The sequence below is a fragment of the Dromiciops gliroides genome, chromosome 5 (assembly GCF_019393635.1).
Source record: "Dromiciops gliroides isolate mDroGli1 chromosome 5, mDroGli1.pri, whole genome shotgun sequence".
Lineage (NCBI taxonomy): Eukaryota > Metazoa > Chordata > Mammalia > Microbiotheria > Microbiotheriidae > Dromiciops > Dromiciops gliroides.
The window spans coordinates 125,745,738-125,773,191 of NC_057865.1; the positions used below are offsets into that span (position 1 = coordinate 125,745,738).

General features: G+C 37.2%; 1 protein-coding gene across 1 annotated transcript in view; it reads right to left on the minus strand.

Annotated features, from left to right (window-relative positions):
• The window catches only part of PTPRZ1 (protein tyrosine phosphatase receptor type Z1), a 250,813-nt gene that overhangs the window by 19,277 nt on the left and 204,082 nt on the right, over nucleotides 1–27,454 (minus strand). Inside the window, 9 exon segments of the mRNA XM_043966245.1 lie at nucleotides 2,972–3,107; nucleotides 6,733–6,896; nucleotides 8,702–8,836; nucleotides 9,904–10,038; nucleotides 11,015–11,097; nucleotides 16,146–16,242; nucleotides 16,428–16,448; nucleotides 19,762–19,847; nucleotides 26,796–26,887. Of these exon segments, the coding sequence (XP_043822180.1) occupies nucleotides 2,972–3,107; nucleotides 6,733–6,896; nucleotides 8,702–8,836; nucleotides 9,904–10,038; nucleotides 11,015–11,097; nucleotides 16,146–16,242; nucleotides 16,428–16,448; nucleotides 19,762–19,847; nucleotides 26,796–26,887 (949 nt within the window).

Sequence of the window (27,454 nt, forward strand, 5' to 3'; positions counted from 1 at the left end):
GAGGTGAGAAGATTGAAGATTGATGATGAAGATGAAATAATAAGAAGGAATGGGGGGAGGAAAAAAAAGGGAAAAAAGAAAGTTACACAATAACTTTATTATGTATTCAAAAAGAATAGCAAGTTGTATATAATAGATTTGCAGTTTCATGTGTCATCTGTTTTATTCTACTCTGTTATGGAAATGCTTCTATTATTTCATAAATTAAAAATAAAATCAATACATTTGTAAAAAAAGAGAGAGAAAAGTATAGGAGGTCACAGAAGCCAGCAGGTGAGTCTTGTCCAGGGCAGATAACCTGGGTCCAGAGCTGGAGAAAGGCCTGGGGCAGGCTGGAGGTCAGTAGGAGATGGGCCTAAAGGGTCTTGTCCTAGGGGGTACAAAATGTCCTGGGGCCAAGGGCAGAAGCTGAGAGGGAGAGGGCCAAGGATGGAAGCTATGGAATTTAGAAGGCATTTTCCTATCTTTCTACTTACATAGCCATAGAATGATCACTTCTGGTGATTGCCTGGAGTATTGTAGTTGGTCTCGATGTTTCAAATCTCTCCCCACTATAATCTTTGACTCAGCTGCCAACCAAATCACCCCTCCCAGCAACTCAATGAACTCCAGTGGCTTCCTATTATTTATACAGTCAAATAGAGACTTCCCTACTGGGCACTTAAAGTTATTCACAACCTAGCTGTCTCCTACTTTTCCATCTGTTTTTTTTTTTTTTTTTTACACATTACTCTCCATCCCCACATCCTATAATCTAGACAAATTGGACTACTGAGCATTCTTCACACACACCACTCTTCTCATTTCCATGTCTTTGTACTGGTTGTCTCCCAGGCCTATAATGTTTACACTCTCCATCTCCATCTCTTAGAATCTCTGATTTGACCTTTCCCTGCCTCAACATACTTTGTATCACTCACACACACACACACACACACACACACACACACACACACATATATACATGTACATGTGTATTTTGTATACACATATACATGTGTAGCTAGGTGGCCATGGTGGTTAGAACGCCAGGCCTAGAGTCAGTGCTAGACCTGGACAGGAACACCTGAGTTCAATCTGATCTCAGAACCTTAGTAGCTTGTGACCCTGGGCAAATCACAACCTCTCTAAGCCTGTTTCCTCATCTGCAAAATGTAAATAATAATAATGGTACCTATCTCCCAGGGCTGTTATGAGGATAAAATGAGATAATATTTGTAAAGCACTTTATAAACTTCAAAGTACAATTTTAATACTAGCTATTTATAGTAGTAAAAAATAAAACTTCAGATAATCTTTCCCCAAGAGTTTTAAAACCAGAAATTTAAATAAAATAGTATTATCCACCCCAATAAATTAAAATCCCTTGTAATTTAGAAATGAAAAAAGGAAAAGAAAGGAAAATTCACTGGCTTGGTTCTGTCATACCATCAGTCAGGAGGCAATGTAATCTAATGGAGAGAGCACTGGATTTAGAATCAGAAAAGCTAAGCTCAAATGTCCTTTTCTACTTAATACTCACATGATCGTGGGCAAGCCACTTAATGTTTCTGGGCCTCAGTTTCCTTATATGTAAAATGAGGTCAGACTAGAAGATCTCCAAGGTTCCTTCCAGGGGCAGCTAGGTGGTGTAATGGATAGGGTGCTGGGCCTTAGAGTTAGGAAGACCGAGTTCAAATCTGGCCTCTGACATTTACTAGCTGTGTGACCTTGGGCAAGTTACTTCACTCTGTTTGCCTCAGTTTCATCATCTGTAAAATGAGCTGGAGAAAAAAATGGCAAACCACTCTGGTATCTTTGCCAAGAAAACCCCAAACGGGGTAACGAAGAGTTGGACAGGAGTGAAATGACTGAATGACAAACAACAAGAAAGTCCCTTCCAACTCTAAATTCTATGATATGATGAATCAGTGTTAGGAGAGGGAAAAAAATCACATTGAAGCATAACAGTATGTTGTTCTTTGAATGATGATCCTACTTGGTCAACCACTGGTAGGGCATACACTTTGAGTTGTTGTTTCCATCAGAGGCAATGAACTTGTGCTGATCTACCTTCACCCTTAAACTCAGTCTAAGGGATGGTTAGTTAGGATAGAGACAAGCCCGAACAAGAATTAACTCCATCATTACTCATTTAGCATTGTGCTCTAACTAAATGAGCCAAGCACATTGATTCCGGAATTGTTGTTCAGTTTTTCAGTAGTACCTGATTCTTTGTGACCCCTATGAACCAGAGCACACCAATGCTGTCTATGGCGTTTTGGGGCAAAGATACTAGAATGGTTTGCTATTTCCCTCTCCAGTAGATTAAGGTAAATGGAGGTTAAGTGACTTGCCCAGGGTCACACAGCCAGTAAGTGTCTGAGGTCACTTTTGAACTCAGGTCTTCCTGACTCCAGGCCCAATCCTCTATCCACTGAGCCATCTACTGAGCCTGCCTCCAAGGCACACAGAATTTAAGTGACTTGTCCAAGGTCACACAGCTAGTAAGTGTCTGAGGCCAGATTTGGACTTGAGTCTTCCTGACCCCAGGCCTAGCACTCTACCCACTTTGCTACCTAGCTAGCTGCCTCTGACGCTGGAATACAGGAACATGAATCTCATACTAGATTAGATCAATGGTATATGCAACCTGGTACCCTCTCTCCAATAATAGCAAAAAAATTTTTTTTAAATAATTTTAAACTCTCTTCTTTAGGGATGCTCTCCAGTGTAGTTAAAAAAAAAAAAAGTTGGTCTTAGAATCAAGCAATCTGGGTTTAAATCCTGGTTTTTCCAACAGTTGGCTCTGTGATCTTGTATAAGTCACTTAACTCCTGTAAATCTCAGTTTTCTCATCTGGAACATGGTGGCAATACATTTTCCCCCTTTACCTCATAGAGTTTTGTGAAAAAAAAAAATGCTCTGTAACCCTTGGAGCACCATATAAATGGGGGTTATTATTTAGAAATATGACAGCATCCTTTCTTACCTCAGTTTGTACCAAGTAGTTTCTTTGTGAGCGTATGTGTTTCAAGAATCCAAATACGTTGACAGTTCCTTCGTGTTGGATTTGTTGCAACATGCTATCTAACACAATATATGTGCCTGTTCGTCCAACCCCAGCACTGAAGGGGACACAAAAACAAAGGAACGCTTCAGAGAGAAGAAGCATGGAAAATGAATTTGAGCACTGGTCATGATTGGGCTGAAACTAAATGAATCCCATGAAAGATTTTGCCAACGGCCGTCGAAAAAGATTCAGCAATAAGAATGAGGCTTCCATATCCAAATGGATTGTTTCATATATTTATACTCAAATAGTTATCTGAGTATTTCTTTTTTTGGTTTAGAATGTTCTTTTCCAAATTACATGTAAAAACGAATTTTGACATCAATTTTTTAAAACTTTATGTTCCAACTTCTCTTCCTCCCTCCCTCCCACCTCCACCCCCAAGAACTCAAGCAATTCAATTTAAGTTATACATGAGTAGTCATAGAAAACATCTCCACATTAGCCAGGTTGTGAGAGAAAACAGATAAAAATAAAACTTCATATTAAGAAACTATCAAAACAAAATTATGCTTAAATCTGTTTTCAGATACCATCAGTTCTTTATATGTAGATGGATTGAAATTTTTATGTCCTTCAGAGTTATATTGGATCTGCATTGCTGAAAATAACCAAATCCTTCCCAGCAGATCATCTTAACTACTGCTGTTATTTTGTATACAGCATATTTCACTCTGCTTCAGTTCATGTAGGTCTTTCCAGGTTTTTCTGATAGCATCCTATTCATCATAACTTTTATATAGTACCTTAACCTTGACAAAGAATTTTCTTCACAATAGCCCTGCATAGTAGGTACCATAAGTTTTGCCATTATAATCAATCATCATAACTATTTCCCTCCATCCCATTCCCTTCCCATGATATTTACTCTATTTTCTATATTCTTTTACCCTAATTCTCCTCAAAAGTGTTTTGCTTCTGACTGCCCCCTCTCCCACTCTGCCCTCCCTTCCTTCATCCTTCCCTCCTTATCCTCTTCCCCTCCTACTTTCCTGTAGGGTTAGATAGATTACTCCTCCCAGTTGGGTGTGTATGTTATTCCTTCCTTGAGCCAACTCTGATGAGATTAAGGTCTTTTAACTAATTCTGTGTTCTAAATTTTCTTCCTTCCTCCTCAACCTTCTGTATAAAATCAAGCAATTGTTTGAATATTTCTGCAGGGTTTTTTTTCCCCCTTCTACAGGAAACCTGATTCTATTTATCATGGTAAGTTTTTTTTTGTTGTTTTTTTTTTAAATATACTTAGAGAAAATAAAAGCTTTAGGCTCATGCAATACTGCTTTGGTTTCCAGAAGAAAAGGCTCAATGTGTCAATATTACCAGGCAGATATGGTTGTGAAGGTTTTAATAAAGCATGGAATTTTATAAGCCTCTCTACTGAAAATGTCATTTCAGTAAGATCTCTGGAAATAAAGCTGAACTCCAGTCATTTCTAAAGGACCATTATTTCTTGACTCCTTCAGAACCACTGCCTGAGGGACAGAGTTATAGGAAAGGCTTCTTTTCAAATGCTCCCGAGAGGATGAAGTGCTAGAATGGAAAAATCAGCACCCGTTCACACACAATAGCCCTCTACCTCTCTATTGCTCTGAAACAATCCCTGACCTTGAGAGCTATTTTCCAGGCATTTTTCTGAGTATCTTCAGCCTGGCTATCATCAGACCATCAGATTAGAGAGATCAAATAGTTCTCTCAAACTTTTTTTTTCTAAGGCTTTTTCTGAGATCAGAAATCATAAATAGCTAAGTCATGGTTCAAAAGGAAATCATCACTGCCTTATGAAATACCAGTATCTCCTCATCAAAAATAGCACAAAGCCTGGGCCTTAATGTTTGCAGCTATGAAGCAGCAACTGAAAAATAAGCATAGAGAACCAAAACGATTTATTATTTTTTTCTTCTAAGAGAGTATCCTAGGTATTCAGAAATCCAAGCTGGGAAATAAAGGTTCCCTGGGCAAAAATGAAGTTGGTACACAGAAATCCTGAAAAATCAATATTGTCTATTGGGAAGAACTATTGAAAAAGAATAGGAAACTCTGGGGTTTAGCTCCAGCTCTGCTTAGGCAGCTCACTCTCTTCTGTGCCTCAGTTTCTTCATGGGTAAAATAAGGATGACCCCCTAAACTATAAACTCCTTGAAGGCATATTTAACATCTTGTATTTTGTTATCTCCTTAGCTCCCAGCACAGTGGCTTACACATGCCAGTCACTCAATAATTTCACTTAAACCATGCAAAAAGAATTTAGTAGGAATCTGGCAAGACACTATTCTAGGCCCTGGGGATATACTGATGAGAATAAAATCATTCCTGCCCTCAGGGCACTTTCTATAGGAGGAATAGAATAAGAACATAGAGAAGGAAATACAAAGTATGCTTTAAGCATATTAAAAGAACAAACAAACAAACCTGGGGGGAGGGGGCAGGGGAAGAGAACACTCATCCCTGGAATATCACCTGAGCTAAGCCTTGAAGGGAGCTAGAAGGCATTCCAAAAGACAGAGGTGCAAATGGAAAACATTCCAGGTAAGTAGGGCAACCTGTGCTAAGGCACAGAGAGGTAAGAGATTTAATGTCAAACTAGGGGAAGAGCAAATAGAACAGTTTGTTCAGAACAGTTTGTCTAAAGAGAGTAAAACGAACCAAGTCTGGAAAAATAGGCTGGAGTCAGATGGACTGGGTTTTAGATGTTATTCTCTGCCTACCCCCCATGCCCCCCCCCCCCCCCCCGCCCAAAAAAAGAAAAAAGTTTGGAATTCAGCCTAGACGACCAATAAAAGGCCTCTGAAACTTCTCGAGCAGGGGACTGACATGGTTAGTTTTGCTCTGAATGAATGAATGCATACTATTATACTTACCTTACAGGGTTATAAAGATAAACAAATGTACAATGAACTAATATATGCAAAATTATTAAAAGCATTATAAAAAATAAGTTTTTATCTTATCTTTAGAAACAGAAGTCTGGCTTTGGGCAAGGCAATTTCTCAATGATAGATAATATAGATATAGGTATATCTATGGAGAAATAGCACAATCTATTTAGAGAAAGATAGCCCAATCTCTCTCTGTGAATGCACACACACATATACATATACACACATATAATACATACACACATATAAATAAAATTGGGAAATTGGTTTGCCCAGAGTCGGAGTTTTTTGCATATATGTCACACACACATATGGAAATTGGTTTGCTCAGTCAAATTTGTGTGTGTGTGTGTACATATGTATACACACATGCATACATTCATATGTATACATAAGTATGTATACACAGATATATATTGAGAGAGAGAGAGAGAGAGAGAGAGAGAGAGAGAGAGAGAGAGAGAGAAACACTATCTCACCCAGTCTGAAAAAAGCAGAGACTGCTCATGGGCTGACTGGTATGAAAGCTCTAACCTGATCTGTTTCTGACCTATGCCGGTTTGCCCCACCATAGGCAGCCTCCTACTCTCAGGGGCTAACCCCATGCGTACTAGACTTAATGCAGACACCCAATCTGCTTCAGCCCTACTGCAGTTCAGAACTTCTGAACTCAAGTGATCCACCAGCCTCAGCCTCCCAGAGTAGCAGAGATTACAGGCATGTGACACAATAGGTGTTGATAAGAGAAATTTAAGAGATCCTATATTTTCAGAATAAGCCCTTTTTATTGCTTTTAAAACTTACCTACAGTGGACAGCAACAGGTCCCACGGCATGACGTTTAGCATGCGATGCCTTCCGTACGAATGTGAGCACTGGCAAAGTGTACTCTGGCACCCCCATGTCAGGCCATTGAGTGTAGTGATATTGTGTAACCAAACGGCCACTTGGTCTTCCTTTTTGGGAACCCTAAAGGAATAAATAAGGAGAAAAAATGACCACATGTGCAAAGCTTCTCCAACGAATTACTTACTTAGCCCAGGGACTTCCATATATCTTTTAGAAGACTCACACACACTATCTATCTATCTATCTATAAAAAAGAAGACTCACTTCCTCTATTTGTGGAGGAGTTGGTTTCTAACTCCACATCTCCCAGTCCAAAAAACTCATAATGTAATGTAATCACCAGGTGTTAACAAAGCATTAAATGCATTGTAAAAATGCACCAGCACTGGGTGAGGTTTAGATATTTCTTTTGAATTTAGAAGGAAACAGGGGCAGCTAGGTGGCACAGTGGATAAAGCACTGGCCCTGGATTCTGGAGGACCTGAGTTCAAATTTGGACTCAGACACCTGACACTTACTAGCTGTGTGACCCCGGGCAAGTCACTTAACCCTCACTGCCCCACAAAAAAAAGAAAAAAAAAAAAGAAGGAAACAATGATTGTCTGAACTAACAAATCAGCCAGGTTTCTGGATGCTTTAAATAGGTAAACCCTGAAGGAATTTTCAAGTTCGACAGTGGGAAACAATGCAAACTGGGAACAGCGTGTGGAGCAGTCAGGTGGCCTATCTTGGCCATGTATCTCTGAAGGAGAAATACTTAACTACTAGAAGGCACTGCATCTATCAGGGAGAAGAGACAAGGGAGAAAGACACAGACACAGAGAGACAGTTACTTAAGTGAGGAAGCATCTTTAAAGAGTAGGACCCCCAGTGGCAGAGAAAGGAGTTTGAGCCATGGAACAGAACAGATTCTGAAATCCCACCTGAAGAATTTTCCCAGTAAAGTGATTATTGTACTCAAGTGAAGCTTTGGTCCTGCGGTACTACAGTTGTGAATTACCTTGGCCACATGATTGCTTTTACACGTGCCCCATTACTACTGTACTCTAAGTTTGAGTCTACTCTTCCCAGGAGCCCTATGTCTTTGTGGGAGAGTGTGTCACAATTTATGTAGAGGAATGTTTTGTAACTCTTTGTACTATGCTGATTTAGTAAATGACTTTGCTAAGAACTAATTGTGTCAGGGGCAGCTAGGTGGTGCAGTGGATAAAGTATCGGCCTTGGATTCAGGAGGACCTGAGTTCAAATCTGGCGTCAAGACAGTCTGGCCAAACGGTGGCAATGAAGCCAATGGACCCCCTCATTGGAAAAATGTTTTTTAAATGAATAAAATAAAATACATAGAATTACAAAGGAAACTAACTCTATTGAAATAGTTATAAAAAGATTTTTTAAAAAATGTTTACAAACCCCAGGTTAAGAATTTCTGTCCTATATTTTTCTGTGTTTCCTCTGGTAAAAGTAATATTTTGATGATGGGCAAGAAATAGCAAATAATATTCACTGGATTAAAAATTGTGACCCCTTTATTTGCAATTGAATGTTCACTCTTGGTTTCTCAAGGGGAAATTCTTTATTGATGATTGAAAGGTACACACTAATCTGAATATTTATTGAGCCACATGAACATAGCCTAACATTTTCCATCATAGATTTCTATATTCAATAAAAGATTAATTTAAATATTTTGTTATATGTTATCATCAGGGTGCTCTGGTAGAATGGATGGTTAATAATATAGATTATCTACAGAATAACTTTTTTCAGAGCCTTAGAAAACAATAAAATATACTCAAATTATTTGAAAATTAATGTAATCCTTTTTCAATGATTAAGAAGGTACTTAAGGATTATGGAAATACTTTAGTTCATAAAAAAATTAAAGAACTCTGCTTGACTGAATAATCAACTTGTACTTCACCAACCTTTTTTATCTTGGTGTTTCTAAGAGTAAAGTTCCGCACAGTATAATAGGCAAGTACACGAACACTCTTCTGTGTGACCAGAAAGTTTCCGTATTCTTCACTGCCATCAACAGGCCAGTACTGATCACATTTCCTCTGTAACAAATCAAGTTGAGTTACAATTTTGGTATTTATAATGCTCAATTTTAAAGTCAGTAAGACCTGTAGGGAAGTGACTAGAAAGGCAGGTATTCACTGTTCTCATTCTCATTTCTTAGCAACAATGATAAGGACCAGTGATTTTGTTAGTTTAGGAAACTCCCCACATGAGAAATTTCTCCACCGATATAGATTGCCATAAAAATATCATTTAATCCACATGAAGGCCAGGTTGTTCACTCAGAGTCACACAACTAGTTGGTGTCATTTAAACCAAGTCTTCCTTGTTCTAAACCTAGCATTTCCCACTGTCCATTTCCTCATGAGGCTTGCAATGAAATCAATCATAGAAGAGATTGTAAAGCATTAGAATTTGGAGATCAGTGTGGTTGGTCTCATGGAGGGAGAGCTGGCTATATAGAGACGGGGGATTTTAATTTGGGTTTGAATCCCAGCTTACTACCAGGATACTAGAGTGCTTTGACAACCTCTAAGGTCCCCTCAAGTTCTACATCTATGGTCCTATGATCCTGAGGAAACCCGGAGAGGCCTGGAGAGATTCAATAATTCGTTTAAGGTTGCATAATTAGAATCCAAGTTTCGTGACTACCAGCTCAGTGTTCTTTACATTTTACCATGTTGCCTCTTGATTAATTTTATTTTTTTCTAATTGTAGGCAAAGGTATGGGAAAATAATCAAACCAACTAGATTCTCAACAGTCGCCTTTTGTTCTCTCATCATTTCCTTCTTAATTATTTTATTTGTGGAAAAAAAAAAGCAATGCTGAGTCATTTCTATAACGTTTGCTGCTTCCTAACTATGATTCTCTTTCATTTCAGGCAAGTGAAAAGCCTGCTCTTAGCGTACTTGGGGGCAGCTAGGGGCACAGTGGATAAAGCACCAGCCCTGGATTCAGGAGGACCTGAGTACAAATCTAGCCTCAGATACATGACACTTACTAGCTGTGTGACCCTGGGCAAGTCACTTAACCCTCTTTTTCCCACAAAAAAATTAAAATAAAATAAGAAAATAAATAAAATATCGTACTAGGTGATCTACATACCCTTCCTTTTTCAACTAGGTTGGTTATCATTACAATCACTTCCACATTATGTTCCCATATCATTCTCCAGAAATCTTCTGCTGTTGATTTTAATGGGCCTTGAGCTGCAATGTAAGCTTTGGGTCTGTTGTAGCCCTAAAAGGAACAAACGACTAATGTGACAACTTGTTTCTCATTATTGTTTACTGATATAAAATACTTAACTGGTGAGGTTTTTGTTTTTTTTTTTGAAAGAGTCCCATAGCCATTTCTGTAAAGACAAGGATGGATATAAATTTTTTAACTTTATATGCATTTGTAAAACTTTAAAGTTCTCTGGATGCTGTGTCTCATTATGTTTTATCTATGAATGCTGTGCACATATCAATGAAAATTCTAGGAGCTTTTGAAGAGGCATACAGTCATTTAGAAGCATGGGTCCATGTGGTGAGTTCTGACTCATTTTTCCAGGCTTTAGGAAACTGATCTTAATTCTAACAGAGTTTAAGGAGCTTGGGCACTTGAAATAGTTTGACGTTCCCCTTCCCCTTCTCCCCTCCCCTCCCCATTCTCACTGACTTCCTTCCTCATCAGGAATACCCAAGGATAACAATGACAGATAACTGACTCATAATAACTTTTTTTAAAATTTTGTTCAGAATACCATGGTGACAAGTATTTAATGAAGACTTACTGTAGTAGGTGCTGTATATGCTACAAGAGAACTGTGTGAGACTGTCAGAGTATTTTAGGAGGAGAGAGAGGATTAGTCTATTTGGCAAGTATAAAACTTAAAAGAGGAACAAGACTCACCTTGCATTGAAAAAACCATAAGTTTTCCTTAAAATATGTTTAATAATTTATCACTTCCATCATTAAGTAATTTTAATAACAGCTGACATAAATAGAGCACTGTGCCAATACTATATTTAATAAAGTTAATTAGATCTTATTTCCCCCTTTAATCCTATTCAATCCTACAAATACTAATTAAGCAAGCAGTGAGGGTCATTCTAACTGGTGATCAGAAACAGTCCTTGTCTTCATGGAACTTATCAACAATTAAGTTTTAAGAATTTTTTTAAGAATATATATTTTTTTAAAATGTAGCTAAGGAAAAAAGTATACTTACATCTACATAATTGGCATTGATGTAATCAGTGAGTCTGCCATCTTTTTCTGCAAGTTGTGCGAGTTTAACCCTGCTATGGTCATCTGCAATAGAAGAAAAGTCAAATTAAACTCTGTATTGGAGAAGGCTGGAACTCTTTGGGGAGGGGGCAGTTAGATGGCACAGTGGATAGAACAATGGGGTTGGAATCAAGAAGACATCTTCATGAGTTCAAGTCTGACCTCAGACATTTCTGAGCTGGGTAATCCCGGGAAAGTCACTTAACCCTGTTTGCCTCAGTTTCCTCATCTGAAGAAGGAAATTGCAGACCACTCTAGTATATTTGCCAAGAAAACCCCAAATGGGGTCACAAAGAGTCAAAAATGACAAAAAACAACAACAACCAAACTGAGGTTAGTACAGGAAATCGATGTTTTGCGAATTCTCCAAATGAATTCTCAGAGCTATCTCTTTTGTATGTGTAAAATTCCTGTGGATGTGTAATTAAATTCAATTCAACAAGCATTAACCAGGCCCTTCCAATACAGGGCCACAGAGATGGACAAAACTGAAAACAGTTATTGCCCACAAGAAGCTTATATTATACCCAGGGGGAAAAAAACATGTAAGAGCCACTGAAGCCTCCAGAGTAGAGAAGCAGAACGTTGAACTTTGTGTTTTAGGAATATCTCAGTCTGGCAGCAGTGTGGAGAATGAAATGGAGAAGGGAAGATCATTAAAAGGCTATTATTGTAATAGCCCAGGCAAGGGGATATCAGGTGGCTGAGCAAGTGGTAAGAAGGGTTGGCCAAGTGAGATACTGAGGTGATAGGGTTAACAAGACTTGGTAACTGATTGTATAGGGTGGGCCAAAAGTCAAGAAAGGGCCTTAAAGTTTTAATAACTTTTTTGTTTGTTTGTTTTTGTTTTTTTGTGAGGCAATTGGGATTAAGTGACTTGCCCAGGGTCACACAGCTAGTAAGTGTTAAGTGTCTGAGGCCAGATTTGAACTCAGGTCCTCCTGACTCCAGGGCCAGTGCTCTAGCCACAGTACCACCTAGCTGCCCCTAATAACTTTTTAAGAACTGTTTTAAAATTTTTTCATCATTTATGAGATTTGATCTTTTATACATAATGTAAATTAACTTTCTATATAGACTATATATGATGCTACACTATTATAAATTAAAAACAAAAAATAAAGGAGTTATTCAATATTCATGACTTTTGGCCCACCCTGTATATGAGAATTTAAAGGCAGTTTCACAAAAAGACTGGAAACAATTCAATTTTTAAGCAGAAATATTCCAGAACCAATATCTGTGACTTTGTCCCTTTCTCTTTCTCTTTCCCCAAACCAAAAAGCTGTCATTGATACTTTTTCTTCCTCTGCCTCTATTCTGTAAAATGAACTGGAGAAGAAAACAGCAAACCACCCCAGTATCTTTGCTGAGAAAACCCCAAATGGGGATCATGACTGAGAAAAGTGAACAACAGCAACAATTCTTGCAGTGTCCTGTGATGCCAGGAGGGACTGGGCAAAGAACTTGGAGTGGATCCAGAGAAAAGTCAATGGAATGATGAGAGGAAAAGTTGAAGGACTAAGGAAATTTAGTGGGAAGGAGAGAAAATGTAGGGGCAACTCACGGCTGCCTTCACATATTTGAAGGCCTGATTGTCACATGGAACAGGACATGGCCTTTCTCTGTTGTACTAGAGGAGAGAGTGAGTACCTATGGGTAAAAGAATGAGTCCAGTTCAATAGAAGGGAGAACTTCATAACCATCAGAGCTAACAGCACCATAGGTGTGCCCACACGATACTCAGCAACCTATCTTCAGATATTTTTGGATGTTCGTCTGTCCCACTTATTTTAGAAGGGCATCATCTGTCTCACCTGTTGTAAAAGGGTTTCCTGCTTCGGGTATGTGAAGAAGATAAAAGGAAGAAAGAAGAGGAAGCCTCTCTGAGAGAAACGGGTTATCAGTAAGGTCCCTTGAAGTGACATACTGCTGCTTTGAAATGAAATGTTCACTGGGGGGGTGAGAGGAGGTACCCAGAAAGATTATGGAGTGGGAATCTTGGTTAATTCAGCTACAATCATCCCAAAGGACACAAGAGTATTCAATTTTCTAGACATATAGACTTTAATATGAACCTTGGATGAAAAGGGAAATGATTGATTTTGGAGAAACTATCAAATCTTTTTGATTGAGCAAATCAAGTTTTTTTTTTTTTTTTTGCGGGGCAATGGGGGTTAAGTGACTTGCCCAGGGTCACACAGCTAGTAAGTGTCAAGTGTCTGAGGCTGGATTTGAACTCAGGTACTCCTGAATCCAAGGCCGATGCTTTATCCACTGCACCACCTAGCTGCCCCGAGCAAATCAAGTTTAAAGACCACTCCCCCCCTTTTTCCAGGGGAGACAGTGAATAAAGACAAGGTTGTAACTTTGTTAATAGTGGTAAATGTATCATGAGGCATGAAAGGGAGAGACTGTTTTGTACAGTGAGATGTGAGTGTAAGAGGAGGCTGTGGTTAAATTCTTGGCAGATTTTTTTTACTTAAGGAAAGATAAGGTTCTTTAGTGGGTCGAGAGGATAGGGATAGGAACTGGAACTGTGATTTTACTAGTATAGGGAATTCCCAAGTGAGGAAACTATATCTACCAGGGCAGGTTGGCACCTCCTTGGCAATTTATAGTCTTAGTTACCTAGAAAAAACTGGGAATTCAAAATTGAAAAAAATAATGTTAAAATTTTCTTTACAGGTAATTGGGAAAATATAATTTTTTTTAAAGTTAGTTACTTAGAATACTGAGATGTTAAGTGACTTACCTAGTGTCACAAGCCAGTATGTGTCAGCGGCAGAAGCTAGTTCTGGCTAGCTTCACTGCTGCTACACACTATACCACACTGGGATGCCATAGTTGGTACATGGGCCAGCCAAATCTTATGGATGTGGAAGAAGAAATCATGACTGTAACATGTAATCATAACTTGTGTTTCAGGTATAGAGAGACTAGAATACAAGAGTACCTACCATATGTAAAAAGGGGGTTCAATTGTAATCTCTACACTAAAGAAAGGACCTAGCTACACAAACTGTCTTTGAGACTATGACAAGAAAGGATATCAAGTATTAGCGCCAGTTTCAAGGTTCTAGAATGAAGGAGGAAGTGGAACTGAGATAATAACACTTGCCCCAACATAAATAAAAGAAACCATTTGGACACTGATGAGAAAGGGATGGCGATAATCTTCAGAAAGAGATGATGAAAGGTAAAGTAGAGGGATTTCAGGTGCAGGTAGGAAAAAACAAGGGAAGTCAGAAGAGAGAGGGAAGAATCAGAGGCAGAACAAGGCCATGACCATAGCTGCTATGCAAAGGAAAGGGTATCAAACATGCTCCAGAGAAAATCATCCCTTCTGAAGTCTATATAAATTTTTTTTTTTTGCGGGGCAATGAGGGTTAAGTGACTTGCCCAAGGTCACACAGCTAGTAAGTGTCAAGTGTCTGAGGCGGGATTTGAACTCAGCTACTCCTGAATCCAAGGCCAGTGCTTTATCCACTGCACCACCTAGCTGCCCCCACCTTCTGAAGTCTATAAAGAAGGAAAGCAGTGAGAGGTAAGCAATACAGGGAGGAAAAGGACCAAGAGAATGAGGACAAAGAGACCATTATGAAAGCATTCCCTACAATACGATGAGAACTGGATCTATGGAAAGGGAGAGGAGTATCAAAGGGCTAGAGAAAAACAAGAAGGGGAAATAATGAAAATGAAAATGTATTATTAGCCAACTAAGGTTAAATAGTTGGGTGTTTGTGCAAGCTTTGGTTTGTTCATTCTGTGGTAGGGAAGGATTGTAAATACTTTCTAAAAATGAAGAAAAACTGTGCAAATCCAATGGAAGCATCTGCAAAATCACTAAAAATAGAAGCACTATGTAAATATAAGATGAATTAAGCATATCATTTATTTATTTGGAAATGTTCATTATGCTAACTATAATTCTAGCAAATAGAAATAAAAAGGCTACTACCGACAGGTTATTTTAAGGGATGAAGTCATTACTTTTTATTTTTCTTAAAAGAGTTGATCAAGACTGAACCCATATAATTGTTTAATTATATTCAGAATTTTTTTATAATCTGTGGTATTCTTTTTAGATTTATTTTTCACCTCTAGATTCTCTTTCTCCTCCCCCCACACTCTCCCACACATTGAGAAGGCAAGAAATACAAAACCCATTACAAATATGAATTCATACAAAACAGATTTCTGCATTCTCCATGTTTTGGGGGGAAAAAAGAAAAAAAAATGCTTCAATCTGCATTCAGAGTCTACCAGTTCTCTATGTGGAGGTGAAGAGCATTTTTCATTGTGAGTCCTTAAGTATTGGAGTTTATAAGATTTACTAAGTCTTTCACAATTGATGATCATTAAAATTTTCCCACTACTGTTTGTTTTCCTGGTTCTGTCTACTTTTGCATTGCATCAGTTCTGTGATATTCTGGCTAACCTAGTGATCTTGGGTTTTAGACAAAAGATCTGCTGTGCTAAGTAGCATACAGTCAATTTAGACATGCCTTTATAATCTACTTCACTAATATATGGAATTATGTGTACTTAGGTCAAATTATACCTCAAATAGATATAAATAAATGAAGGACCTATGACCTACTTGTTCAAATCAACAGCTCATCCATAACTCAATACATCTGTTCTGAGAACAAGCCATCTATATAACTTGGCAGCTAAGTGTTAGGGAATTGACCTTTACTAGGTCAGAGGCAGGATCTGCACCCTCCTAATTATAAGCCTAGCTCTCTATTACACTGCACTGCCCCTTCCAGAAATGCAGAAACAGTATCTATATATTATACATATTATATATTACAGTTGATGGTCAGGCTGATAGCATAGTGTTAAATTGGCATTTAAGGGGCAGCTAGGTGGCACAGTAGAAAAAGCACCGGCCCTGGATTCAGGAGTACCTGAGTTCAAATCAAGCCTCAGACACTTAACACTTACTAGCTGTGTGACCCTGGGCAAGTCACTTAACCCCCATTGCCCCGCCCCCCCCCCCCAAAAAATTGGCATTTAAAGTTTGAGACAATCCATACAAATTGGTCAGGTACAAATATACTTACAAGCCACAATGTTTATATATCGATTCTTATTCTTATTGTCTGGGTGGTTAGAGCTGTCTGATGTGATACCTAGGTCAACAGTACAGCTCTGCACTTCCTGAAAAGCAAGTGTATATGTACAGTTTCAGTACATGTTCAATAAAACAGAGAGTCTTAAAATGTAATATGGAAGCCAAAATAACCACAATCTTCTAACAATTGTTCTATTATCTTACAACTACTTCTTGGCTTAAAAAACAACAACAACAACAAAACAAAACATGCAGTGAAACAATGCCTTACCTGGTAAAACTCTTTCAGTGTCTAATGAGGGAATGAATGCAAAAAGAGTAAAGAAATCAAATTCCACAGCACACGACAAATGAGGAAAAAAAAGTGTTCATATTAGGTTTACAATGGAAAACAACTATGATCATGCAATAAATACATTTGTCTAAGAGTAACAAAGCCGAATGCTTCAAACAACTGCATGCAAATAAAACACTAGATAATTTGGAATTTAAAGTAATATTTTTAAAAGGAAGAGGTAGGACGAATGATGAATTTTGAAAATGCAGGTGAGAAAAATTACATATTCCATAACCCTTCCTTTAGTAATATTATTTTTGTAAGTAATTTATAACTAATTTAATTTAACTACATAGTTTAATTTAAAACTCTTATCTAACCATATTTAATTTCTTTACGTGGTATTTAAATGGGGAAACATATTTCTAGAATGTGTTTTTAATCAGGAAATTATTTAGCTCCTTCAAAATATTGAAAACCTGTTCAAAGCCCTCAGTATATTATAGATAGTGCATCATTTTGATGCAATTTCTTTTTTCCCCAAGTATATCACTAGTTCCTACTTATTTAAATTGATAAAATCTATTTAACCTTCAAGCCTATTTGTCCTTGAGTATCTGAAGAGCTGTTATGTGGAAGAGGAATGCGTTAGACTTGTTGCTTTTGGCCCCAACGCGAGGAATGAGAAGCTACAGATAGAAACTGAAATAAAGTCTTGATGTGGGGGGAAACTTAGAACTATCTAAGACATTGAAGCTAAGAACATGTGGAAAGTTCTCTTTCTTTTGGGAGGCAATGAGTTCTCCATGAGTGGAAGTCTTCAGGCTTAGACTGGAGGAACACTTGCCACATTTGATATGAGATCCTTGTTTAGTTATTGGATTGAACTAGATGGCCTCCCTCCCAACTCTGAAATGGTGTGATTTGTAGGGTAATAGCTAACATTTATATAGCACTTAGTAAGTGCCAGGCACTGTGCTAACAGCTTGGCACTGTGCTAAGTATAGAATATATTATCTATGTCTACACACACACACACACATATATATGAATACATAAATATACACATGTGTACATATGTATACAGACAGTGACATGGATATAGACATGGATTTATATATATATATATTTCCTAATTCTAGTCTTTTTCACATAATTCAGAACATGTACTTTTCAAAGATTATCTAGTTATAAATTCTAGGCATCACTTTGCATTAAAATGATGATTTGTAATTGAAACGATCACATTTCTAAAAACCCCCCAATAAATCCCAAATGTAGGATTTGCCTCATTTATAAAGGACTTTTTGCCCATTAGAAAATAAATAGACTTGCCCAGGTATAGAGAAAAATCCTTATTTGGGGCTTAAAAAAATAAGGTTAGACAAAACAAATAACCAGGGTTATGAATAAGTTTATTACTGAATTAATAATAGTTTCTAAATTAGTGCTAAAAACAGTGAAATACATTTTTAAAAAATTGAGTTGTAAGTGAAGTTACTTTATTAATTCAATTCTTTTTAACTGAAAATATTTTTAAAAGTCTTTATTTCTGCGTAAGCCTTGAATCACATGTTTATCTACTCCTTGGGCAAAACTTGTCTGATAATTTTCATTTATAAACTGGGTACTTTCTATGTATGGGCCATAACATATGAATGATTTGAAATTTTTTTTATTTGAAATTTATTTATTTAGCAGGGCAATGAGGATTAAGTGACTTGCCCAGGGTCACACAGCTAGTAAGTGTCAAGTGTCTGAGGCTGGATTTGAACTCAGGTCCTCCTGAATCCAGGGCCAGTGCTCTATCCACTGACCACCTAGCTGCCCCAAATTTTAAATATTATTAATATAAATTTGGGTGTCTTCTCCCCATGACTTAGTAGTATCCTGGGCTCTTCTGGTTTTTTTCCCCCCTAATGCTTGTATGCTATCAGGACACCATTTAGAATATTGCAATTATGATTTAATTTAAGCAAACGGTTTATATAGGCCTAGCTTACAAGAAGGAAATGGTCTACCATGGGAGTATCTGACATTTTAAATATTATGAGTGCAATGATATAAATTATACTCTTTTATCTAAGGACTTTCCCAAACTCCATTCTTCTCAAACACCCTCTGTGGTATAATTACAATTTGAAATTTGTTGTCACAGTCAAATGGACTCACTGTTTTTCATTCAATGAGCGAGGAAATGCACACACAATTATTTGCATCTATAGTGATTCTGTAAGATTTCTATCCCCACTCCTCAATCAAAATCCAAGCTAAACTGCACACTCAATGTGGATGGCCAGTGAAATTCTCTTGGTGATCATTACCTGGCCTCTGGTCTGGAGATGGTGTGAATGTTGCTCAGAGATGGAGGAGATTGGAGTTTAGATCAAAAATTTAATATTAAAATGACCACTTGTAATGGTTCAATGAATAGGAGACATTTGCAGTATTCTATTGAAACCAAGCTGGAACAAGTGCTAGATTTAGTGTCAGAAGAGACCTGACCTCAGATATTTATTAGCAAATATGAACATGGGCAAATCATTTATCTTCTCTGGGCTTCAGTTTTCTCATCTGTAAAATGGTATTAACAATACTCATGTTGTAAGGATCAAAGGAGAGAAGGTAGGCATAATCACTTTGAAACCTTTAAAGTGCTATATAAATGTCAGCTCTTATTATTTTTATGGAATTACATGAACAAAGTAGACTTAGGATAATCTCTAGTGGTTATAATGTTCAATTTTGAAATTTGTTTTTTCTTGGAGATGATCTATGATTTTATCTCATAAGGGAAGACTGATCCAGAGTCAAAATGGTGAAATAAGTGTAAGGATATATAAATCATGTAAAATCCTGCTATTTAGTGACTTTAAATAATTTTATTACTTTGGAAAATTAAAAAGAAAAAAATTAACAAGAACTTCCTGACAGAATTCACAAAAATCAGAGAACACCACATATCCTGATTTTATGGAGAAGGAAAATCTATTTGTTAAAATTCCTAGTAATTAAGTAACTTAGTTCACCTGCTTTCAACTTCCCTCTCTAGGTTTTGCTTTTGAAATTAGCTTCCATTTGCTCACAACAAAACAAACAAACAAACAAGACCCACCAAAAACCAAACCAAACCAAAATACACCCCTCCAAACTCTTTGGACACTTTATGTTAATGAGTAGCATATACTTCAGATGTCTTAATAAATTTTAAACCTATTAGCTTCCCTACAATCAAAATGCTTCAGATATCTCTATAGCAAGAAGCAGTTAAACACAGACTATTTCTTGTATCAGATTTTAAGAAGACATGCATGCACAGAAAACATACCTCAAATTCTTCAGTAAACCCATTACTTGCATGTAAATCTGCAACATGCTTTGGAAAGTGTTTTATAGGAATTGCTCCAACATCATCTATAGAGATGAAGGACAAAAAAAGGAGAATCAGGGAAGGACAAAAACAAGTGAATATTTACATACATACCTATTGGATTATAAAACATTTCATAGTTAGTAACATTATTTTTCCCCTAAAGTAATTTTTTGATTTTCATTTTATGGTCTGATTATCCTTCTAAGAGAATTCTAATGTCTAATGAAACACTAGGGCAAAAGTAATATTGTTTTCTTCCATATTTGCTACAAATATGATCTTGGAATTTCAGAAATCTGATGGGAGTAGTAATTTCTCTCCCAGTAGATGAAAGAAATACTCCACACTTAAAGTCCAAGTTATAAATATCAAGAAAAGCTACATTTTTAATCGTTATTGCAGAAAGGTCTTTTCACAGCAGTTTTCTTTTAATTTTAGTGGGAAATTCCTGCATAATTCCAAAAAGACTTTATTCAGAAATAAAATTTTAATCTGTGTTTTCAATCGCACAACAGAACTGTCACAATTTAAAGAACAATATCACTTTTATAGAATTGCAGAATTTAATGTCTGGTAGCCAAATATTCTGATTGCTGTTTATATTTGAGAACATTTCTTTCCTTCTCTACATAAATACTGGAAAACATTTGTGTGCAGAATATTCATTAAGGAAAATGTCAAAAACCTTTGGGACTTTTAATCTGTAAAATTCCGAGAATTCTAAGTTGAAAATATGCCATGTAAACAAAGTCATTTGATCTGTTAATTAATTGTGAAGGGGCCAAATGATTTTAACTAGCTCTGTGTGTTTTTCCCCCCTTCTGGAGTGCATTTCTTAGATTAAACATATTACAATTTCACAGTATGCGATTTCACAAGTGATGTCTCCGACAAGGAAACATCAAACACATTTCGCCAGAAACAGTTATTTACATCAACAGATGTTCGGCGTTTAGACCATCTAATATTTTTAAGCTTCAGTTACCAAGAATTTGTTGATTTCTTTTAATCAAGATCCATCTGTTCTCTCTCTTAGATGAGTGGACGTGAATACTAAAATTGAATTACCCAGTCAAGCTTAAGAAAAACTACACAAATGTGTAATTCCACCTTCACACCTTATGGAAAGATTCTGCCAAGAAATATGTTTTATAATTAAATAGGAAAACAGTAATAACCAGTCACACCTAAATCGTAAGTCCTTTTTAGTAAAGATCCCTGAAGAAATGAAGGCTTTTACAATCACATCTACCACTCTCTTGTAAACAGACCATCTCTCACTCATCTATTACTTCCAGTTTATTTTATTGGTTGGCATGCTGGCTAGAGGGATGGAAAGGGTGAGAGACCTTTTCCTTTTCTAATTTCATTTTTAGGTGAAAGCTCAGTCACTGAAAGAACACTCATTTCCTTTTGAATGTCAGTGGACTCCGTGATTGTGTCACTGTGGATTTATATAGTTCTGAAGGTCCTGAAGTCACAGAGGTTTTACAATTCAATTCAATCCAATCCAATCCAATCCAATAAACGTTTCCTACTATGTGCAAAACGGATTTTTGACACAAAACTGATGATTCTATGAAGAAACCTAACAAATCTACCACCAAAAACATAGTTTGGTTCAATGCAAAGAATGTTAGATCTGGGATCAGTGGACTGGAATGCTGGACTTGCCACTTACACCCCCTGTGATCAAAGGCAAATGAGTTAACCTTGCTGGGCCTGGAAAATGAGAAGGTTGGACTTAAATAGCCTCTAAGTTTCCAGAAATCTCTAAATTTATGATCCTACATTACGATGCTAGGACCCCTCCATCTTGAGGTAGATAGTGTGGTGCAGTGGGAAGTCTCTTGAATTGATGATCAGAGGATATAGTTTGAAAGCCTGCTTCTATCTCTGTAAACTTGGACATTCAACTTTACCTTCCTGGGCCTCAGTTTCCCTATGTGTAAAAAAAAAAAGGAATTAGACTGGATGGCACTTAATGTTCCTTCCACATCTAAACTGATGTTCTCTTAAACAAAAGGCTCTTCATTTGGGTTCCCAGAATTGTTTACTCTTTTGATAGCTGTATTTTAATCTAATTGGTTTCCGTTGTAATCTGTTTTATTTTATTTTGCACACTTAAAGGCATTATTATGAGAAGGGGTCTGCAGGCCTCACCACACTGCCAGAGGGGTGTAGTGATTTTTTTTTTGGGGGGGTGTAGTGATTTTTAAAAAAGGTGTAAGAACCATCATTTTAACTGGTCTTCCATATGTATACATATGCAACTATACACATGCCTATGAAAAAATATATTATAGCTAAACCCAAACATACTCATGTCTTTTCCTGGAAAGAACAATTAAGCTTGTAACCATTTATCTATCAATTGGTACGATGATTGTTCATGATCATCTTAAAACCATCAGGGTCCACAAGTAAATGAAAATATGTTTTAATTTTCGCAATTATGTTTGAATTTGGTAAACCTTCACATTTCATAGAAGGAAGGAAGGAGGAAGAACAAACGTTTATTAAGGACCTGCCATGTGCCAACCACTGTGTAAGAACTTTAAAAGGATTATCTCAGGGGCAGCTAGGTGGCTCAGTGGCCCTGGATTCTGGGGGACCTGAGTTTAAATCTGGCCTCAGACACTTGACACTTACCAGTTGTGTGACCCTGGGCAAGTCACTTTACCTTAACCACAATGCCTGCCCCCCCAAAACACACAAAATTCTCATTTGATTCTCATGACAAATCTAGGAGGCAGGTGCTATTGTTATTTCCATTTTAGAGTTAAGGAAACTGAGGCAGACAGTGATTTGTCCAGGGTCACACAGCTACTGATGTCTGATGCTAGATTTGATCTCAGATGTTCCTGACTCTGGGCCCAGCTTTCCATCTACTGCACCACCTAGCTGCTTAGGTGTCCAGGCACAGTCAATGCATTTATGTGGTCCAAAGGAACCAATCAAATGATTATACTTTATAATAGAATCCTGGACATTATTGAGAGCCAATGTATGGTAAAAAGAAGTCTTAGTGTCAGAAGACTTGAGGATTGAGCTCATGTTCTGATTCTAATTCTATCATTTACTTTCTCTGAGACTTCTTTTGAGCTTAAGCTGGGGATTATTCTAGCACTTTCTAAATAATAAAGGGGAATAACAATATGAATTTTTATTTCTATTATTATTGTTATTATTACTCTGTTCAGTTTGGAGTCATAATATTTATATAGGTTGAAGTAGGTTTATAAAGCATATATGTGTACATGTGTACACACACATACACAAAGAACACTGGGGTGGGGCTAGGTACTTGAATTGGGGTCCTGTCTCTGTTGATAGCTAAGTTGAATGACCTTGGGCAACCCAATTAACATTTGCTGGCCTCAGATATTTAAGACCTCTCTTCTATTTTTTTGGGGGGTGGGGAGAGAGAGGCAATGAGGGTTAAGTGACTTGCCCAAGGTCACACAGCTAGTAAATGTTAAGTGTCTGAGGTTGGATTCAAACTCAGGTCTTCCTGAATCCAGGGTGGGTGCTTTATCCACTTCACCACCTAGCTGCCCCTCTCTTCAAGTTCTATGATTAATAAACAATTTATCAGCATGAAAGAAAAGTTCCTTCCACAGTGCCACATTGTTTTGCCTCCAGTAGAAATAAGTACTAACTATGCTTTACCCAGAAGCATAGTAGAAAGGTAGAGTACTGGACCTGGAGTCAGGAAGATCTGAGTTCAAATGTGACCTCAGACACTTACTGGCTGTGTGACCCTGGGCAAGTCACTCAACTTCTGTTTGCTTCAGTTTCCTCTTCTGTAAAATGAGGAGAATAATAAACCTACCTCCCAGGGTTGTTGTGAAGATAAAATTAGATAATTAATTGTAAAGTACTTAGCACAGTGCCTGGCATATTGTTGGCACCATATAAATGTTAGCTATTATTATTATTAAGAGTTAGTTTCAGAATCAGAAACAGCTGAACTTGGATCCTTTTACCCAGGGCAAATTATTTAACCCCTTGGTGTTCACCAGGCAGCTCTTTAACACAATTAAGTTATCAGGTAGGTGACAATTTGCATTGGTGGAGTTTCCTCTCTAAGAACTCCTCATGGAGGTCCAGTAAAAAAACAAAAACAAAAGCAAAAAACCAAAACCCAAAAAAACAAAAAACAAACCTCCCAACAACCCTAAAATGTTGTGTACATGCTATGTCAATATTTCAAAGATCTGTGATTTCATCAGAGTGTGTACTTTTTCTGCACATGAAGATTGTGATCCCTCCAACACTTATGTCTTTGTGAGATGCTTTGGCTAAAAGAATGAAAAATGTGGTGACCAATAATTTCTGGAGGACAGCAAGAATTTCTTTAAGTAGCATGCTTCTTGGTAAGATGATACCCTCTTTTGGAGGGACCATAACTCAAAGCCTTCTAAGCTTGGTAGGACCTGGCATATCTTGTGCTACCCTTGCACTTATATTTCAAGAACCCAATGTGGTGCCATTGTAAGCATTGGAATGAGGTCTTACTGAAGGTTCTTGGTCCCTGGAGTGATTTAGTTTTATGTTAGTATCTCCAAGCTTCTTCTTTTTTTCCTCTTTCTTTTTGCAGGGCAATGAGAGTTAAGTGACTTGCCCAGGGTCACACAGCTAGTAAATGTCAAGTGTCTGAGGTCGAATTTGAACTCAGGTCCTCCCAAATCCAGGGCTGGTGCTTTATCCACTGCACCACTTAGCTGCCCCTATGTTAGTATCTCAAGGACAATCTCAATTCTTTCTGTTTTTGTCAGAATAGGACTCATAATCTATTCACTGCACTTTTCAAATACTTCTTCTGAGCTAAAATGACTTTCGTATGTGTTGATACAATTGTTATACATCAGTTTAATTTAGAATTCAGAGAGCATTACCAAAATTGATACACCATTATAGAAATTTCCATAAGAAATGGGACATTACGAAACCCTCAGTTGAACTATACAGAAGCTACTATTAGGAATATGAGAAAACTGAAACAGTAGAGAGTCGAACAGCTTTTATACTAGACCATGTTTCTAAAATAGCCTGAAAAGTTTTTTTTTTTTAAACTTTCTGTTAGCCCAACTATAACAAAGTTTTATAGTGTTTTTAAACTGCTCAAATCGAGTGTTTGGAGTTTAAAGACCCTTATATACTATATACTTATATACTATTTGTCCATAGACAAAGAGTGAGAATGTTGTTCCTCCCTAACTTCTAGATCTTTTTTGTCTCATCTCCTAGATGGTGTGCTCCAGGTAGGATGCGCTATGGAAAATATTCATGGGTGGGTGAATAACATCTAGTGATTACTAGCTCGCATACACAAATGACCTGGGGGGGGGTGGCAAAGGAACCCATAGTCAATTGCATTCTCATGAAAATTTGCGTGGGGTTAGATGTCTGGGAACATCTCCTCATTTTGAGTTCAGTCAAACGTAATGATGAATTGCCCCTGAAAATGTCAGGTACAACTCTATTCTGAAATTGTCTTTAATTTCCAGAAAAAAATCTCTTCTGTTGCAAGTAAAGAAGACGCTCCTTTGAAAGTCTGGGTCATCTACATCTCACTATGTTTTCTTTTCACAGGGGATGGTTAGTGACTTCAATGCAACTTCCCAGAGAAGGTCTTCAGAACTTGAGTCGTTTTCATTATATAACTTGAAAATGAAATGGTTTTCAATATCAAAATGTTTTACTTAGTGTAAGGTTATAATTAGTCTGTTTTCTTTAAAGCCCATGTTAATTAAACAGTAGAAAAAGATGTGGTCACAGAGTAGGGATGTGGTCCAATGATATTTTTTGAATGACAAACGAGAGTTGGCTGAAAGTTTAACTCTGAACATCTTTACATGCATTTGCTTTAGAAAAATGTGCATCAGTAGCCAACAAAAAGCAGAGCTGAAAAGTGATGAAAGAGGTAACAAAGAACTGAAGAAACGTCATTTGTTACCCTTCCTGGGCACTAGAAAAAGAATGGTACTGGCCCTGGAGTCAGGAGGACCTGAATTCAAATCCGACCTCAGACACTTCACTGACACTTACTAGCTGTGTGACCCAGGGCAAATCACTTAACCCTTATTACCCCACCAAAAAAAGAATGGTGCTTTCTCTCATCCCCATTCCTGGGGATGGCAGTGTTCTGGGACAAACTGATTTCCATACCAAACAAAGAAGTTTCAATAAAATCAGCACATGTGAAAATAGGTACTTTCTCCCCTCAGTTTTTAATAACCATGCATATGTCTTTCCATATTCCCTTCCTCGGTTTCCCTTCCCCCTTACTCTTTTCCAAGGAACTATTTTTTGCATGGGGGGAGAGGTTCTAGACAACTATTTTGATTATACTTCATGCTGGACTGCTTACAGATACTTCATTCATTACATAACTGCCTATGAAATAAAAAACTATCAGCTATAGTGTTTAAGTTCAGATATTTTAGCTGCTAACCACATAGGGCTTTATCTGAATTTTAAGAGTTTTTATAAAAGTTAAGCTCTAAATATTAAAAAGCAATATACTCCCCATCTCTGAACTTTTAAAGTCTTCAAACTATTGAGTCATTTTTGTGATGGTCTATTCTTAAATGTAGTTAAGAAGTCACTCCCAGAATAAACACAGGTGACCAGAAAAGAAAATGACCTTTATTGTTCTCATAATCATCCCCTATCTATAATAATTACTGCTGGTTTAATATGACCAATTCTTTTCAATGTTTAGGCTCCCATTATATTGCTGTAGCATTTTTTAAAAATGAGGCAGGGGACATAAATATATGCTAATAACAGTCACTCTGAACTGCTGGCTATATTTTACGGCTAAAAAATAATATAAAGCTGGAAGTGCTGAATGTTTTGGGGAACATCAGTGCTCACAATGTAAGGAAAGATCACAGTAAGACAACCACCGCAAAGCATTCAGCACTGTACTTTTCTTTCAGCATCTAATAATTATTCCCACAATAATTCAAAATCATTACCTGAAATAGGAAAGATGGGTGTTGGGGGTGTAGAAATGACTCGAGGTGATGTACTATCTTCTAAGTAAAAATGTGCCGTCTGAAAACATTTCCTAGAGAGAGAAACAAGAGCAAATGACACCATGAAATGTTTTAAATAGAAGAGAGTGCCTGGATTCTTGGGGAACGATGACATTTCAACTCAACTTAGCAAGCAAATTAAAGACTATGTGCCAGGCATTCTGAACAATATATATGTATATCGTATATATGTGTGTGTGTATGTATATGTGTATATATACACACATAAATGTATGTGTATATATCATATTTACATATATATATATAAATAAAATCTTTTAAAAACCCAAAACATTTAAAAAATTGTACTACCAAACTTTAGAAAAATAGGATGAATTGAATGGCACTGTCGCTACCCCACTCCACCCCCGTTCATATTATTTTTACCTGTACCAGAAGCAGAAGAAAGAGCAGATACCACACATAGTGAAAGAAGAAAAGGCACTTGGAGCTCTGTTTGGTACTAAATAGTACTTTGCAGAGAAATTAAACCTCTCCCCAACCCAGGAAATCAGTCTTCCACCGTACGTATATCTATCATGTATCCCCTCCACTGTATAGGAATAGAAGCAAAGCTGGAGAGACACTCTAAAATACTT